Genomic DNA, 17473 nt, shown 5'->3' on the forward strand with positions numbered 1-17473 from the left:
TATAAATGGCTGGTTATAGAAATAACTTTAAAATTATTTGCTTTTGTTTGGGCACACTAAAAGGAAAGTCTGGGGAATGAGGTATCAGTTATGAGAGGAGAGCTTCAAGTTAGACATTAGGGAAGGGAACCACTGTAGACATCTGTTGCTTTTCTCGGCCTACCCCCCAATACTCCATGTTCTGGTAACAACACTTTGTTCTCCTTTTGGTGAACTACCACTTGTTCAGTTCCCACTTCATAAATTTGCTTCCATCTGTTTTTTTTTTTTCTTATGAAATAACTTCAAAAATAGCTGACTGGTTTTCACCAAGTTTGACATAATAATAAATGCTATCAAGATCCAACTCATGTATGGTTCAGTGCCATCTTGAAATAACAAAAAAGCCATTAATAATCTTGAAAAATGTGTCATTCCTAGTGTACATGAGACCGACGATACAAAAGCAATCGATGTACGTTTTGACGTAGAGGCCTGAATAAAGTCTCCTGTTCCCGGAGTCATTTATTTAGAAGTGGTGTTTTCTCTACTGTGTAATTGTTTGCCTAAATGCTCTGGGAATACTGCTTCAGTTCTGTAAAGTATCGTCCTGATCCAAACTCAAACATTGAGAAGTTAACCAATTTCAACAAATCTTTAGTTTACCAATAAAGTCACAACCAGGAAGCACAACCCAACTTCTATCTGTCTGATGACTTTACAGAGGCTAGACAGTTGCTTAGGCAGAAAGAACGGTTACCCCTTACCTGCAGTGGACGACCACGGGCCCTCGGCCCGTGGCAGCAAGTCTGTCTTCTTCTACATCCAGCATGAGCTGTAGAAGGGGCTGGGCACTGTCTGGAGTCTTGTGATCCGGCCATGAGGTGTACCAGTAATGCTTCACATGCTGGGTGTGACTTCCTTGCTGAAAATAGCAATAGCCACCAAATGCCTCATTTACTTGTGGAACTAAAAGTCATCCAAACCACAATACTGAATGCCTTCTATCACTCCCAGCTTGCTGGCAACTTACTTCTGTCTGGGTGGAAAAAAAAGATCTAGGAGATTTCTGAAGAGTACTCTTCTACCTTGAGAAAACTTTACTACAAATAGGCTGATGTCAAAGTTTGACAGTCTTGAGAAATAGATATTTAAAATAGAAAATGCGTATGAAACATATGCTAGATAGGTGTTTGTAATTTGTTATAATAAACATAATGGTAGATGCGAAGGAAGCCAGGAGGGAATCTGAATGGACCATGTTTCCTGCTCTTTGAACGTTCTTGACAAGGGATGATAAACATATTAACTCTCATAGGAACACTTACCCTTACATTTGGCCCCTACATTTGAATTTCTACATTCATCCCAAGTTGTAGTTTCTAACAGCAGTTAGGAGTCCTGGTAATAAGGAGCTAGAAGGGGTCACTAGATTAGAGTGAGTGAGAGTCAATGCATATCATCTCAAAACCCAGTGCCTGGCTGGGGAGCTGGCACAGGGGAGGCACTCAATGAAATTCCTATCTCGAATTTCCTTCTAAAAACCCTTAGTGTAGGGGCGCCTGGGTGGCTCAGCTGGTTAAGTGTCCAACTCTTAATTTTGGCACAGTTTATGATCTCATGGTTGTGAGATCGAGCCCCTTGTCAGGCTCTGTGGTGACCGTGAAGAGCCTCCTTGGGGTTCTCTATCTTCCTCTCTCTCTGCCCCTCCACTTCCTCCCCTCTCTAAAAATAAGTAAATAAACAAAAACAAAAACAAAAACAAAAACAAAAAAACCTTCAGTGCAGCTTGGCTTCTATACTTTCTGTGTGATGATTCTGTACCATCAGGGAGGCTCTAGATAGGATTGAAATCTTTGAGATGATTGTTCTCTAGAAGCAAAAACAGTACCATGGCAACGTGCCTCAGCATCTGCTGCCCATAATTTAAATAAGATAACTTTTCTATGACATAATCTGGTCTGGGGAAAGTCCCCATAAATTACCGTAACTCCGAGTTTGGGAAGATCTCGTCAACACTTCAGGTTTGCCTTGCCTCCTACAGCCACCCACAAGCACAGATTTTCTCTTTCAGTTTCCAGACCTTACTAAAAGCTGCTTAGACCAAAGTGACAAAAAAAAAAAAAAAAAAAGAAAAAAAAAGAAAAGAAAAAAGAAAAAAAAAAGTGGGGATGGGGAGGCACCTGGGTGTCTCAGTCAGTTAAGTGTCTGACTTCGGCTCAGGTCATGATCTCACAGTTCGTGGGTTCAAACCCTGTGACTGGCTCTGTGCTGACAGCTCAGAGCCTGGAGTCTTCTTTGGATTCTGTGTCTCCCTTTCTCTCTGTCCCTCCCCCACTCGTGTTCTGTCTCTGTCTCTCAAAAATGAATAAAGGTTAAAAAAAATAAGAAAACACCCAAACCGTGGTAAAGTCTCCAATACAAGCCTTGAAAGGCATTCAAAATGTTAAATCAGGGATGTTTTATTTACAGAGATTAGAAGATCACAACATCCGATTTAGTGAATTTCTTGAATGCCTACTTATGTTAATTTAGTCATTCCACATACTAAGAGTAACTGACAACAAAGAAATACATGAGGGAATGATCATAATTTCTCTTTGATTTTGACATTATTAAAGATAATCTTTAAAAAATTTTTTTTTTAACATTTTATTTTATTCTTTGAGAGAGAGACAGCGCAAGCAGGGGAGGGACAGAGAGAGGGAAACACAGAATCCGAAGCAGGCACCAGGCTCTGAGCTGTCAGCACAGAGCCTGATACAGGGCTCCAACCCAGGAGCTGTGAGCTCATGACATGAACTGAAGTCGGATGCTCAAAGGACTGCGCCACCTGGGCGCCCAGACATTATTAAATTTTAAATTGAACCTGCAGCACTTATTGGGGTAAACAATTTCAGAGTAGAAATGTAATCCTCTCATATCATCTACTTTTTAGATAGTTATAGCTTTTTCTTACCTTTAAGACAAGGTTTCGAACGGTGTAGTTATCACATTCATTTACATTGATAACCAGAACCTCAACTTTCCCATAAATTCCTCTCTTTTCTGGCCAGTATAACACACATTTCTGGAGGAGGGGAAAAAAGAACACAACAGATATTAATGATTTCACTGGTTTTAGGGTACTTTTCATTCAAGCGCCTCAAGAGTTTTTATTTAATTAATTAAAAAAAAACAAGTATCAATTTTATAAGGCTGGAAATGTACAAAAAACCAGTGAGCTGCACATTTAAACAGGTGACTTTTATGGTATACAAATTATATCTCAATAAAATTTTAGAAGGAAAGTATCAGTTTTTACAGGTGCCTGTCAAACACTATTGCTAATAATCCCATACAAAAAAGGGCAAAATTTCCCAAAACTCCGCATGAAAATTGAGAACTAAATTGAGAAATTAAGGATTAAGAAATCAAGATCCAAATATTAGACTTTATCATGTGATAACTCGACATAAGAGGAATGTTCTTTCATAATGACTGAGCCAAGTCAAATTTTCCTGCTTCAAGTTCAAGTGTCTAATAAGAGTATTTGTAAAGTTTCAGATGCCACAGAATGAGATCTCTCTAGTATGTAAAGAGGACATAAGGATTTTTAATACATTTATGGTACTATATCTTCCAGGATCTTTTCACATATAGGATCTATTGAAATAAATGCATAAAAAATTATTAAAAATTTTTTTATGATGAATCCTCTTTGAAGGTTTTAATGAGTAATAATAATTATATTGCAACCACAGCAATATAATATGGTAATTAAGGTGCAGGCTTTGGAGCCAGAGAACCTGGGTCCAAATTTTGGTTTCACCTCTTATTATTAGCTGAGAATCTGTAAGAAAGATACGTAATGTCTCTTGCCTCAGTTTCCTCATCATTTAATACATTAAAAGCACTTCAGACAAAGCCAGACATACAGTAAGCATTTAAAACACTTTGTTCTTATTATGGTTGCTCTATTTTTAGGTTTTTGATCTAACTGATTCAATCATCACTTAATTATGCATTAGATAAAGCAGTAAATATTGCATTATTATGATATCCAAGCTACATTATTAAAAGAAAACTACAAAATGAGATTCAAACATACATATAGGCTCATATTATTCATTATTTTGTCTTTTAAACATCTGCAAAAAAAAAAACCTGTGAATTTTACTACATATTTCAATGATTAAAAATGTAAAGTGTGAATGCCGCTGTTTATTTTAAGTGCCCAGAGAAGCAATGTTCATTTTAGAAATACTGTTTAAATAGAACTTATAATTTTCTTGCAAACACACATGCACATTTATAGAGAAATTTCTTCACTTGTTGCCTTCAGTCAGGTAGACCTTTTAGTACTCAAGATACTTGTTTCTTTACATCTATGTCAAAGGCATAGGACCTTACATGAAAAAAGTTAAGAACTTATAGATTCAAAAGATCAGCAAAAGAAAGAATCACAGATTTATAGAACTAAAGGAAAAGACATGTTAAGTATCAGAAACACATCTCGGGGATTCTATCTTGCTAAGTAGTAGCCATTCCACGCCAGAGCCAGGATGGAAGTCAGTTGCCCTTGTGGAATCACTGTTTCTTTCATCCATGACAATAAAAACACATTTGCATCCTCTACATTCTGGTCCTTTTCCAAACAAAGTAAATCATATTCACCTCTATTTACATGCCACCCCACACCCAGGCCCCACAGGCAATCAGGCTGAAGGCATACTCTGGCCGACACAATGTTAACATTAAGAAAAGAAATCTTTTAAAAATAAAGCAATGTATTTCTCTCCTCATTTACTAGTGCCAAATGTCTAAAATTTCCCAGGTTTGTTAAAGAGAATGATACTAACCAATTTGCCTGGTTTCTTTCAATGAAGCTTCAATTATTTCGCTGTAAGACCCGAGCTATTGTGTATCTTAAAACCCATGCCTCCTGGACGCATCCAAGAAGAGTGACAAAGAATCTTGAAAAAGGTATTGAACAAAGCAAGAGACATTCAGCGGTCCAGCGGTCTGGTATACGTGCCCCATTGTCCACGATGAGACCTGAGCAGCAGGCCCCCTCCTTGGGAAGGTGGCTCTTGAAACCCGTAGGAAAAAGCTGCAAAACAGGAGCTCAAAGCCTGCACCCTGACTCTTAACAATACTTGAACAGCCTTGTGCACCTACTTGATAAATGGAAGCGCTGCTTGCTTCTCTCTCAAGCTTGCCGGGGCCCTCTTGAATGTTTTTCTTGACTCTTTACCAAAAATGCAATTGGCAGTCAGCTCCCAGTAGACAATGCAATGTGACTTGTTCATTCAAACAACCCTTAATTAGCATCCCATCTCCTTTCTGAGATACAATAGCTTATTTTTACACACGGAATACATTCCACCCCCCCTCCCCCTTTTAGGAGAACAGAGAAAAAGAGACCAGATAAGTGTGGGTACTTTTTGAATATGAGGTGGGGGAGAGCTGCAAATGTAGTTGTTTAAAGAGCAAAAGTTCAGGTTCGGGTTATTTTTGTGAACAGCTTTTTAGGGTTTCTTTATTGTGGGGCTAACAATGATGTGAAAGAGGGAGAAAATGCAAGGAAGGAAAATGCTCTGTTACAGATAATACTGTGAAACCACACTAATTGTAGGTAATTCAGAAGAGCACGCTATCTCACAGAATATAACCCCAAATTATCACTATTCTTTGCTAACTGGGCTGAGCCTTTCAGTGAAATTATCTATGGATTCCAAGAATCCATAATTTGGAGGAAAAAGAGGTCTTCAGAGGCTCATGTGTCTCTTGTACAAACAAGTGATTAGTGAACCCTGACTATAAAGATTCTGGACATCAACCAACTCTTCATAATCAGTGGTTTACAGCAAAAGTAGAATGCAAGCCAAAGCAATGCAAATTCTTATATTTTTATGATCTTTTTTTTTTTTTTCTTTGACCCTCCCTCTCAATCCCACCACATTAGGGCTATTTGAGTATGAAGAGGAAGGAGGTCTAGCTAGTAATTTAGTTGCCTGGGGAGAAAAAAATGTATTTTTAAGTTACTTTCTTTTTAAATTCTATGCATTAAAATCAAAAAGATTTTGTTCTCTGAGCTAAAAACATGTATCATCACAAAGACAGTGACTCTAAATAAGTAAAAAGAAGATGGTCAGGCTCATTTGGATTGCATTAGCATATGAGAGGTATAGGATATGTCAGATTGCCTACAGTTACTGTAGTTACTTTCATTCCTGGCTTTCCAACTAAATATTACCAACACAGGTGCAGCAACTTAATGTTAAGCGGGGCGCCTGGGTGGCTTGGTTGGTTAAGCGTCCGACTTCGGCTCAGGTCATGATCTCACGGTCTGTGAGTTCGAGCCCCGCGTCGGGCTCTGTGCTGACAGCTCAGAGCCTGGAGCCTGCTTCCGATTCTGTGTCTCCCTCTCTCTCTGACCCTCCCCCATTCATGCTCTGTCTCTCTCTGTCTCAAAAATAAATAAACGTTAAAAAAAAAAAATTAAAAAAAAAAAAAACTACCTTCACCAGCATATCACTTAATCCCTGCCACAATCATCTGAATTTGGTAGAACAGGTTTATTACTATTATTATCATTTATCATCTTACAGCAGGGGAAACTGAAGCTTAGGTATTTTGGTAGGGGGCTCTGAGAAAATTCCCTTGGGAGCTAAAACTCTCAGAGCAAATATCATTTTAAAAATTTTACTTTCTATCTCTGACATCCGCTGTCATCCAACCAACCCTACTTTACCACGGCATTAACCAGTGGCTTTCCTTCTCTCTGTGAAATAGGCTGGTGCTCATGCAACACATGGTTCTTGGGCCAGTCTCTTACTAAGCCCAGTGCCTCTCTTACTATCTGCTGAGCTTTACATGTTCACCAAGGTGTACTTACATCCAAACCTCCTTATGGTAGGTATAGTCATTATTGAAGCCCCATAATTTAATTTTACATAGATTAGTGAAACATGAAGGTGCAAAGAAAATAGGAAATAATTGTATAAGTTAAACAAGTTTTTCATTGGGAAAAAAAAGGACTCAGTAAAGAAAACTGCAGTCAAATCAGGTACAGGTGACAATTGTAAAAATTAGTGCAAAGTTTGAATCTGCGCAGGATTCTGCATTCATAAATCCTTTACAAACTTTTCTGTGTTCTCTTTCATTTAAAAAAAAAAACTGAAATGGGCAAGTTTGATGATGTATAAAGGGCACGATTTCCATAAGCCATATGATCTAGAACTCCAGCTTCAGACCAACACTAACAAAACAGAACAAAACAAGTCCTATAAAAAAATGAAAAATACTTAGTGTGAACAAATGTACATGTCTTAAGATAAAACAAAGCATTGGAGTGTTTTGGTTGCTGTTTTTATGATTTTTCCACTGTAACTTCTTTGACTAATAGTGTCAAATAGGAGGGATTCCAATTATAGTTAGAAGCAAAGCAAGCTAAGACAATCGAATAAAACCCAGCAAAATAAAAATAAGGTACAGTTATATTTGGAATATAAGCGTGTTTAAAAGGACAGGTGAGTGATTTTGCTTGAGAGCTATCAGCTTTTGAATTGTGGGCCACCCATAACTGCTTGGGCAGTATGAGTGTCAGACTGCTGGTCATGTAAGAAATGCTAATTAGGCTTCCCAGCATTGATGGGCAGTGCTAGGCCAGGCTGCCTCTCTAGATATTATAATAGCTAATTCTGCTCCTCCAGGAAAGCTGAAAACTGGTCAGCAGGAGCTCCACCGTTTACATGCCAGGTTGGCCTTCAACATTACCTTCCTTGACCTTCTTTGGACAGACACCCTGGTTCTGAGACTCAGTTTGCTTGTTTCTTTTTATTCTTGGTGCAGCCATACCTCTTTTTACTGAGCTTTGCTTTCTGTGCTTTGTAGATACTGCATTTTTCACAAATTGAAGATCTGTGGCAAGCCTGCTTGGCGAAAGTCTATAGGCACAATTTTTCCCAACAGCTTTGGCTTACTTCATGTTTCTGTGTCACGTTTTGGTAATTCCCACATATTCAAACTTTTTCGTTATTATTACATTTGTCATGGTGATCTGTGATCAGTGATCTTCGATGTTACTATTGCAATTGTTTTGGGGTTGCACCCACTGCACCTACCTAAGACCATGAACTTAATTGATCCATAGGTGTGCTCTGACAGTCCCACTGACTGACCATTCCCTGGCTCCTCCCTCTCCCGGGGCCTCCCTATTGGCTGAGACACAACAATATTGAAATTAGGCCAAGTAATAACCCTACAGTGGCCTCTAGGTGTTCAAGTGAAAGGAAGAGTCCTATGTCTCTCACTTTCAATCAAAATCTATTAATGATTAAGTTTAGTGAGGAAGGTATGTCAAAAGTCGAGATAGGCTGAAAGCTACCTCTTGTGTCAGTTTGCTAAGTTGCGAATGCAAAGGAAAAGTTCTTGGAGGAAATTAAAATAGCCACATCAGTGAAGACACGAATGGTACGAAGAGAAACAGCATCTTGGTATTATGAGAATAGTGGATTATTAAATACGAGCTTGGCAATTACTCATTTATTTTTTAGAAAGTAGAATGGTTCATGAAAATACGAAGACTGAGAATTTCTAAAGATAACTCCACCTTCATTTTTTTCTGGAGGAAATGATTTTTGTCTCTTCCAAACAATGATGTTGAACACAATTGGAAGTTGGCACGTTTTTGGTAAACAGCATTTTCCTGGTAGTGTGAAGTTTACTGCATATTTCTTTTTAAGCCAGAATTCTCAATATCATTTTGATCTGTGAAGCATCAAAGTTTCCTCTATAGTATTATATTTATATCATGGAGGGTCTGGACAGAAAGGAATTTTTAATTTTAATTTAATGATTAACATTCTACTCAGATCTAGGAAATGCTGTTAACTCCAGCATGAGTTCTGGGTTGTCCGTTATTTTCTTTTATCCCTTGCTAGGTATTGTTCTACTGATTTTTGGCTTCTACTGCTGCTATTGAGAAGCCATTTGTTACTTACTCTGTTGTTAAATCATCTCCCTTAGTGTTTTTTAGTTACATAGATGTGTCTAGTTGTGGGATTATTTTTACTTATCCAGCCTAGGATTTATGGTGCTTCTCAAATCTGAGAGCTCATGTCTTTCATCACTTTTGGAATATTTCCTCCAATATTATTTCTTTTCTTATATTCTCTTTTTTCTTCTTCTAAAATATCCATTATCTATACATTGGGCATTTACATACTGTCCTCTATGTCTTAAACTCTTTTTTTTTTAAATTTTATTTATTTATTTTTGAGAGAGACAGAGACAGAGAGAGCACAAGTAGAAGAAAGGCAGAGAAAGCAGGAGAGAGGAGGCTCCATGCTCAGGCTCCATGCTCAGCACATAGCTCCACATGGGGCTTGAACCCACAAACTGTGAGATCATGACCTGAGCTGAAATCGAGGGTCAAACTCTTAACCTACTGAGCCACCCAGGTGCCCCTATATCTTAATCTCTCTTTTGTATCTTTGGTCATTTTGATCTTCTAGGTAATCTCCTTAGCTCTATTTTTTAATCCAATCATTATTTATTCAGCTATGTCTAGCCTATTAAACCTAATGATGCTTTCTTTAATTTTAATATCTATATAATATTTATTTCTAGGACTCTTTGGTTTATTTTAAAATCTTCCTACCCTTTTGTGATGGTAACTTGTTCCCTTGTCAAGTTCTTAATTTTATGTTTTGTGTGCTTAATTATAAAAAAAAAATAGCCTATATTTATAGTTTCTTTTATTATAATTTCTTGTGGGTCTATTTTACCTATTTTTTGTTTCTTCTGATTTTTCCTTATGTTGCTTGTTTACTTGTGTTGTCTCATTATTTTGACTTGTGAGCTTGTTTGGCTGGGCTTTTTCTGTTGAAATTCTGTCATATAAATCCCGAGAGTGTATGCATCCATAAAGTTTTTGCCTTTGTAGAGTGCCACCGAGATTCATCAATCCAGTATTAATTTTTATATTAATTGTTATACTTGGCATTTCCTGGTTTTCAAGTGCTGAATACTACAGAGAACCTTTTTATCTCTCCCATGAGAAGACCAGATTTAGCTGGATTAATTTCCTGGTATAGTCCTATTTTGGTCGGCAGGTTTATTTTCGTGGTTCACCTTTTCACTGAAGGCACAGCTCTTGTAGGAGCTCGCTTTATGGAAGGTCTCCATTCCAACTCTTGGCTCCTGCAAGCCCAAGGCTTTGTCTCCAGGTCTTGTATTGTCATTAAAGCACAAGTAACCCATAATTCTCTGGCTTTATGCCTTTTTTTTCACTTTTTGCCGGCTGGGACTTTTCTTTCCCCCAAGCTCTGTTATGCATGCTATTTTTATTTTACTGTTTTATCTGTAAAACATCAAACTTTCCTCTATAGTATTATGTTTACATCATGGAGGGTCTGAACAGAACGGAATTTTTAATTTTAATACTGAGTAATGCAATCTACTCAGATTGAGGAAATGTTGCTAATTTATATTTTACATTTTATGCTATTTAAAATTTTAACCAGTATGACTAGTTTTGTAATGGGAGGTTTTTCACATTATCTGGCTTATATGTATGCAGGAATGTATATACAGATGCATATATAGAGAATATACATTTTAAGCTTGAAAAATATTTTCCTACTAGGTAAAATAAAGGCAAAATGCCATGGATGTTAAACAACTGTGCAGGAATTATCAGCGGCCCAGTGTGTTGATAGATTGATATGGGTGACACAGCCGAGAATATTAGGGGCTGTTTTTATTATGCCACCTCTGGCTTTCATATAAAATTCATAAAAATACATTTCTTTAGTAAGTTATATAGTTAATTAAGTACATAACTTCATCTATAGACCCCAAATAGACTTTTTTTCCAGGATAACTTTCAGAAAAAAAAAATACTTTATCTATTGTAGCAAAAATGAAAGAAGGCAACGAACTTTACAAAACTCATAAACTCCTGCGTGTAAGCCTGGATTTTCTTGATTAGCAGCCAGAATATAGTATACTCATGGGATAGAACTCACCAGAAAGGTAAAAAGGAAAGCTCAGCTTTCTTAAATTCTTATTGTCATGTTGAAGCCCTGACACAGTAATTTTAACAAGAAAACAAACACAAGCGCTGACTAAAACCAGATGATAAATGATCCAATAAGATGCCCTAAAATGTAAGCAGTACCTAGGATAGCACCCTTTGGGAATTACACAATTCTCTTTTTATGATGTAAAGTACAGAATGAGTGTTCTACAAGCTAGACCCTGAGGAAAGACTGCTAGTATGCAAATGGAATTTAACTTTGACCCTTTTCTTGGATTTCTTACAAAGATATTGAAAAAGTTGCTTGACTTTTTGAAGTTAGTCAGAGAAAGACAAATATCATATGACTTTACTTATATGTGGAATTTAAGGTACAAAACAGATTTACATAAAGGACGGGAAACAAAAATAATATAAAAACAGGGAGGGGGCCCCAACATAAGAGACTCTTAAATACAGAGAACAAACTGAGGGTTGCTGGAGGGGTTGTGGGTAGGGGGAAGGGCTAAATGGGCAAGGGGCATTCAGGAAGACACTTGTTGGGATGAGCACTGGGTGTTATATGTAGGGGATGAATTACTGGATTCTACTCCTGAAATCATTATTGCACTATATGCTAACTAACTTGGATGTAAATTAAACAAAAAAAAAAAAAGTTGCTTGGCTTTGTTACTTCTTTCAAATCTTTTTTTCAAAGCTCACCTTCCCCTTTGACCCTTCTTACAGCTCAGCCCCACCCAATCTCCCTATCTTATTCTACCTTTTCCTCCTATACCATTTATCCCTTCTAATTGCTATAGTTTTATGAATTTATTATGTTTATTGTTTTTTAGTCTGGATTCCCCAATAGCAAGTTAAAAATCGACCAATGGCAGGTATCTTTGTATGCTTTGTTTACTAATATACTTATATTGCCAACAACTAAAATAGTATCTGTCACACAGTAAGTGCTTAAAAATTACTTGGTACTTGGGGCACCTGGGTGGCTCAGTCGGTTAAGCAGCCAACTTCGGCTCAGGTAATGATCTCTCGGTCCGTGAGTTCGAGCCCCGCGTCGGGCTCTGTGCTGACAGCTCAGAGCCTGGAGCCTGTTTCGGATTCTGTGTCTCCCTCTCTCTGACCCTCCCCCATTCATGCTCAGTCTCTCTCTGTCTCAAAAATAAATAAACGTTAAAAAAAAATTAAAAAAAAAATTACTTGGGACATGAGTAGTTTTTTCATTTCCCTGCCTATAAACCACAGTGATAATTCATAACTCCTCATTCCCTTGCAGAGCTATGTGGAATATGTGAGATACATGTACACCAAGTATATTGATCTGTCTGAAAGAAACCTGCCATTCATACAATGACACTAATTACCATTTCTTGGAAGCATGAAGTGAAATTGTCTTTAAATGCCTTAAAGTTTCCATCTTAAATCTGTTATTAAGTACATGGCAATTTTCCTTAGACAATATCTCTTCTACAGCAACCGAAAATATACAACGTTCACTACTTGGGGAAAGGTCATACCTCATTTTTTTCTTTGAGTTTTGTGATCATAACAATCACGGGACTGTCTTCCTGCCAAACCATCTGCCAGAAATCATTCACGGTGTTGATCATGGGGCCCTGTGTGGCGATGAAAGCTTTCTCTTTGCCACTGTAGCCCTAGTTTGAGTAAAGAGACAGAAATATTGGCTTTGAAATTCATGCCTTGCACTGAAAGCTTAGAACAAGTTCGGAACAAGATGGCTCTACTAGTCCAAAAGCCACACCACTTCCGCGGCTTCACTGATTCTAGCACGAGTCACGTGACTGTTCTCCCAGCTAGTCAAGCACAGCACATGGTATTGAGGGTCATAATGCTCAGTTCTCATCAGAGCAGGCCCTAGACAGCACTGCAGCCACAGACACACAGGAAAGGAAGACTCAATGTAAAAGACCCACTACCAATGTTGATTATGACTAAACAAGCAAATAAACTTGCTAGTAATCAAGTTAAATCAAAATTGATCCACTCTGAGGAAAAAAAAAATCCCCCAACAATTCCAAATAGTGAGTTGACATGCTCATCAGAAAGAAAATTTTATTTATTTACTTACCCGAATATAATTAGCATTAATGTAGGTGCTCAAAGAATCAGTTACATTTTTTGGTCTTAAACACACTCTGCTGAGGGGGTCTAATGAGGAAAACAAGAAGGAATGTATTAGACAAATTTACTCTTTTGAAAGGTCCTTAGAACACCAATAACTGTGCATAGCACACTTGTTAATTTATACACTGGTCATCTGGTTTGTGTCAAAGTTTGTTGTTGATGTGTCTGCATGTCTGTCTCTTGATCCATCTGTGTTTATTGAGGGACAATTGGGCCCATCTTGACCCCTCCCCTGTCCCTTAACACAAATGTTACCCATAAGCTTGAGATGATTTTATTTATCATGCCATTTTTTGGTGGGTTCCTGATTCTTGATCCCTATGTCTTATTTATGCTTCTTTTCTTATTCTTTGGATTTGGAATTTGCACCATATTTCCTTGCTCACTTCCTTTCTTCTCTTCTGCCCAAAGCAAACACTTGGTCTGGCCTGAACCCCCTCTTGCTAAAGAAGCTGTCTTTAGTTACCACGTGTGGCACTTTGGTCACCTATAGCATGAAAATGATATTGCACAGATTGCTATCGTGTTAGCAATATTGTCTTAACTTCTCAAATCATTTTCCATCAAGAAGTTGAAACACTCTTTGTAAACCAGTGTTAGGAAAACTATGGTAGTTATTTTTACCAACATTTACATACATGAATTAAGATCAAGTCATCCTTTTATGATTTCTTTAATCTGGTACACTCTGAGCATCCTAAGGCAAGGATGGAGATTTTTTTCTCATCTATACGACCTAGTGTCTAGCACGGTGTTTATATGTGTAGCAGGCACTTGATGTCTATTGCGTTGATTTAATGGTCCCTTCCATTTTTTAAGAAGCCAGTTCTATACATTCCTCTTTAGTAATTGTTCTATTGCTGTTCTTCTCCAGAAAGATAAAATTCTGAGACTTTATCATACCCACTGTTCTTACCTCCTCCTCCACAATTCAGTCTTCCTTGTGTACACTCCAATCTATCCTAACATTAGTTTTATGCAGAGACCATTCTTGCTGATGCCCATCAATGATCCTTTTGTTGATCTATACCAAATAGGCCCATGGCGGTTTTTTCTCCATGTTTTAATATTTATCATCTTGTATTTTTTTAATGTTTATTTAATTGTTTGTGTGTGAGAGAGAGAGAGAGAGAACGAGAATGTGAGTGGGGGAGGTGGTAAAGAGAGAGGGAGACACAGAATCCAAAGCAGGCTCCAGGCTCTGAGCTGTCAGCACAGAGCCGGATGGCGCACAGACCGTGAGATCATGACCTGAGCTGAAGTAGGACACTTAACTGCTGAAGCCACCTATGGGCCCCTACCATCATGTATTTTAAGTGCTTAATTTTTTTGCCTGTCCTCAATGAATTGTAGTGAGCCCCTTGAGGGAAAGACCTGTATTTAATTCACTTTAAAAAAAAAAAAAGAACTTAAAAAATTTTTTTTAACTTTTTTAAATTTTATTTTTGAGACAGAGAGAGACAGAGCATGAACAGGGGAGGGGCAGAGAGAGAGGGAGACACAGAATCTGAAACAGGCTCCAGGCTCTGAGCTGTCAGCACAGAGCCCAACACGGGACTCGAACTCACAGACCGTGAGATCATGACCTGAGCCAAAGTCGGACGCTTAACCGACCAAGCCACCCAGGCACCCCCCAAAAAAAGAACTTTAGTATCCATTGTGATTTCTATCTGGTATGTGGCTCATAGAGTGTTTAATATCACAATTCATTTCTATTAAAGTTGAGACACTGCTGTTGACTTTCTAGATACTTTTTTTCTTCCTTAGTGAAGGGGACAGGAAAACTTTCATTCCTTTTCAGTATTCACTGATTCTTAGAAGTTTCCACAAGAGCTCTAAACCACTGAGACTTGAAAAGAGGCCCACTTCCTTCAGTTTTTATAAAGCCTACCAAGTATATGATTTATTGGGAACTCAGCCCTATAAACCGCTTAGATGCAGGTTCCTTGTCGAGCTAAATTAAGTTTATTTTGGAAATTGATAATTTATAAGATTTCCAAGTATTTAGAGGTTTCCAAATACCCTTTTTTTTTTTTAAACAAGAATGAAGCATGTGACTGAGGGGAAAATTAGTTTTCTAACCAAAGATCGCCCCCCCCCCTTTTTTTTTTAATGTTTAGTTATTTTTGAGAGAGAGAGAGAGAGAGAGAGACAGAGCACAAGCTAGGGAGGAACAGAGAGAGAGAGAGAGACACAGAATCTGAAACAGGCTCCAGGCTCTGAGCTGTCAGCACAGAGCCGGACATGGGGCTCGAACTCACGGACCGTGAGATCATGACCTGAGCCAAAGTCAGACGCTTAACCGACTGAGCCACCCAGGTGCCCCTAATCAAAGCCTTTTTAATGTTAGACTGGACTAATAAAAAAAGCTGAGGGTTAAAAAATATCCAAAACTTTATCATTGTCATCATCACTGTTATAATTTTATTCACTTTATGCATTTTAAGTGTACATGTGTATTTTATATATATATGTATATTTGTCATATATACATGTCATATATATATATATGTATGTCAAATTAACTCTGATAACTTTTTTCAGAATAGATGCTTCTAGATTATACGCTAAATATTTAGCACGCCACTTATGATACCTCCGGGTGGTAGCAATAACAATTCCAACATTGAGCAACTTGTCTTCCCTCTCTTTTGTTTTTCTGCTTTTATTTTCTTCCTTCTCTCCTCTTGCTTTCTTCCTCTTTTTTCCCTCCCTCCCTCTCTTCCTCTCTTATTCCTTCTCTTTCTCCTGTCCTCCTTCCTGTTTCTTTTTTCCTCTCAACAAAATATTGACCACATAGATTTAGTGTAGAGAACACATGACATTTCCCCATTTTGTCCTCTTTAAAATATCTCTGGCAATTTAAGCCTTCCATTTAACAGACGAAATGGTACCTGGATCCTGATATTCTGACTGCATCCTATCCTATCAGATTTTATGAAAGGTTATCCTGTGCTGGAGATTTCTTCTCCAGGAAGAAATGCGTTTGAGGTTTGGAGTCAAGAGGAGAAGCTATCAGATGAGGGAAGGGTGCACACTGCTAGTGTATCCCTGGGCAAAGACAGAAATGAGTGGGATAGTATAGTTTTTCTAGATAAATTCAAGACAACTGGGAAATGGGAGGAAAGGCAGGGACTTGGCCACGCCTTCAAGGTGAGTGGGAGTCACCTCCACTTTGTTGCAGGAGAAAGAGAAGACTTCAGGCCTGCAGTGTCCAAAATGGTGCCACTAGCCACATGGAGCTAAATTTAAATTATTAAAATACAATAAAATTTAAAAAAATCAGTTCCTCAGGTGCACTGGCTATACTTCAAGTGCTCGATTGCCACATGTAGCTAATGGCCATCACACTGGAGATATAGAACATTTCCATCACTGTATGGAGTTTTAGTGGACAATGATGATCTCCGCAGTGCAAGATGGTGATTACATGGAAACTCACTTTTTAAGATGTGAAAATTATGAGAGAAAACAGGACCCTTAAAGAGTGCTTTTGAAACTATAAACTTGCCTTTGTCTACTTAATGTTCCTATTTTCTGGAATTGGTTCTGGGGTTAATGATGAATTCATCTTCAGTTAGGTAGGGAGAAAGGAGAAACTAACATTACCTGAGGGCTTTCTATTGGTTGGAACTTCCTTTTTCACATATTATTACTTCTCTACACAGCCCTATGGAGTGATATTATTATTACTATCTTTAAGGGATGAGGAAAGGTTAGGTGGAACAGAAAGATTAAGTCATCTGTGTAAACTATGAGTGCTCTTGCCATGATAGGGAGTCAAGTCTAACTGCAGTATTTTGTTTTAGCCATACAATTTGTTGTCTAATGAGTGGCTCACTTATTTGCATGTGTACTCTGTTCTGGGCACTTAATAGAACAGGAAACATAAGTAGGAAATATTACCAGACTTTAAATTTTTAAATATGAAATGATGGCCAGAGTAATTAGGTTTAATTAATAGAGTTCTTTAATTTTATCTATGTATTTTATATTTGTATAAATAAATTGTTTGCATGGAATAAATATACATGAAATTTGTTATTATACTTCATTGTTGTGCAAATAACTTCATATTGATGTATGATTTTTTTTTCCCATTGCTTTTGTGATTTAGGACATAGATATATTTTCATCATTAATATTTGCTTATGTTGCAAAATAATGTGATATAAACTTGACCTTCTCACTTTAATCCACCATGTAGAGTGTTCTGAGCCAGGCTGACATCATCATCAGAGAAACAGCTATTATTTAATTGGTTCTGAGCCATCCATATTTCTGCTGTAAACCATACTCCAAATTATACAGCCTCACTAATATGTA

At 37.7% G+C, this 17473-nt stretch overlaps 1 protein-coding gene across 2 annotated transcripts in view; it reads right to left on the reverse strand.

Moving 5' to 3' along the window:
- PTPRR (protein tyrosine phosphatase receptor type R) overlaps positions 1 to 17473 on the reverse strand; it is a 274870-nt gene that overhangs the window by 21867 nt on the left and 235530 nt on the right. For both annotated transcript variants that reach the window (XM_042992752.1, XM_042992753.1), the window contains 4 exons: positions 13092 to 13171; positions 12520 to 12657; positions 2939 to 3049; positions 747 to 904 (listed from right to left, as the gene is read on the reverse strand). In XM_042992752.1, coding sequence (XP_042848686.1) covers positions 747 to 904; positions 2939 to 3049; positions 12520 to 12657; positions 13092 to 13171 — 487 coding nt within the window. The remainder of the gene's footprint in view (positions 1 to 746; positions 905 to 2938; positions 3050 to 12519; positions 12658 to 13091; positions 13172 to 17473) is intronic.

This window comes from Panthera tigris, chromosome B4, assembly GCF_018350195.1.
Source record: "Panthera tigris isolate Pti1 chromosome B4, P.tigris_Pti1_mat1.1, whole genome shotgun sequence".
Taxonomy (NCBI): domain Eukaryota; kingdom Metazoa; phylum Chordata; class Mammalia; order Carnivora; family Felidae; genus Panthera; species Panthera tigris.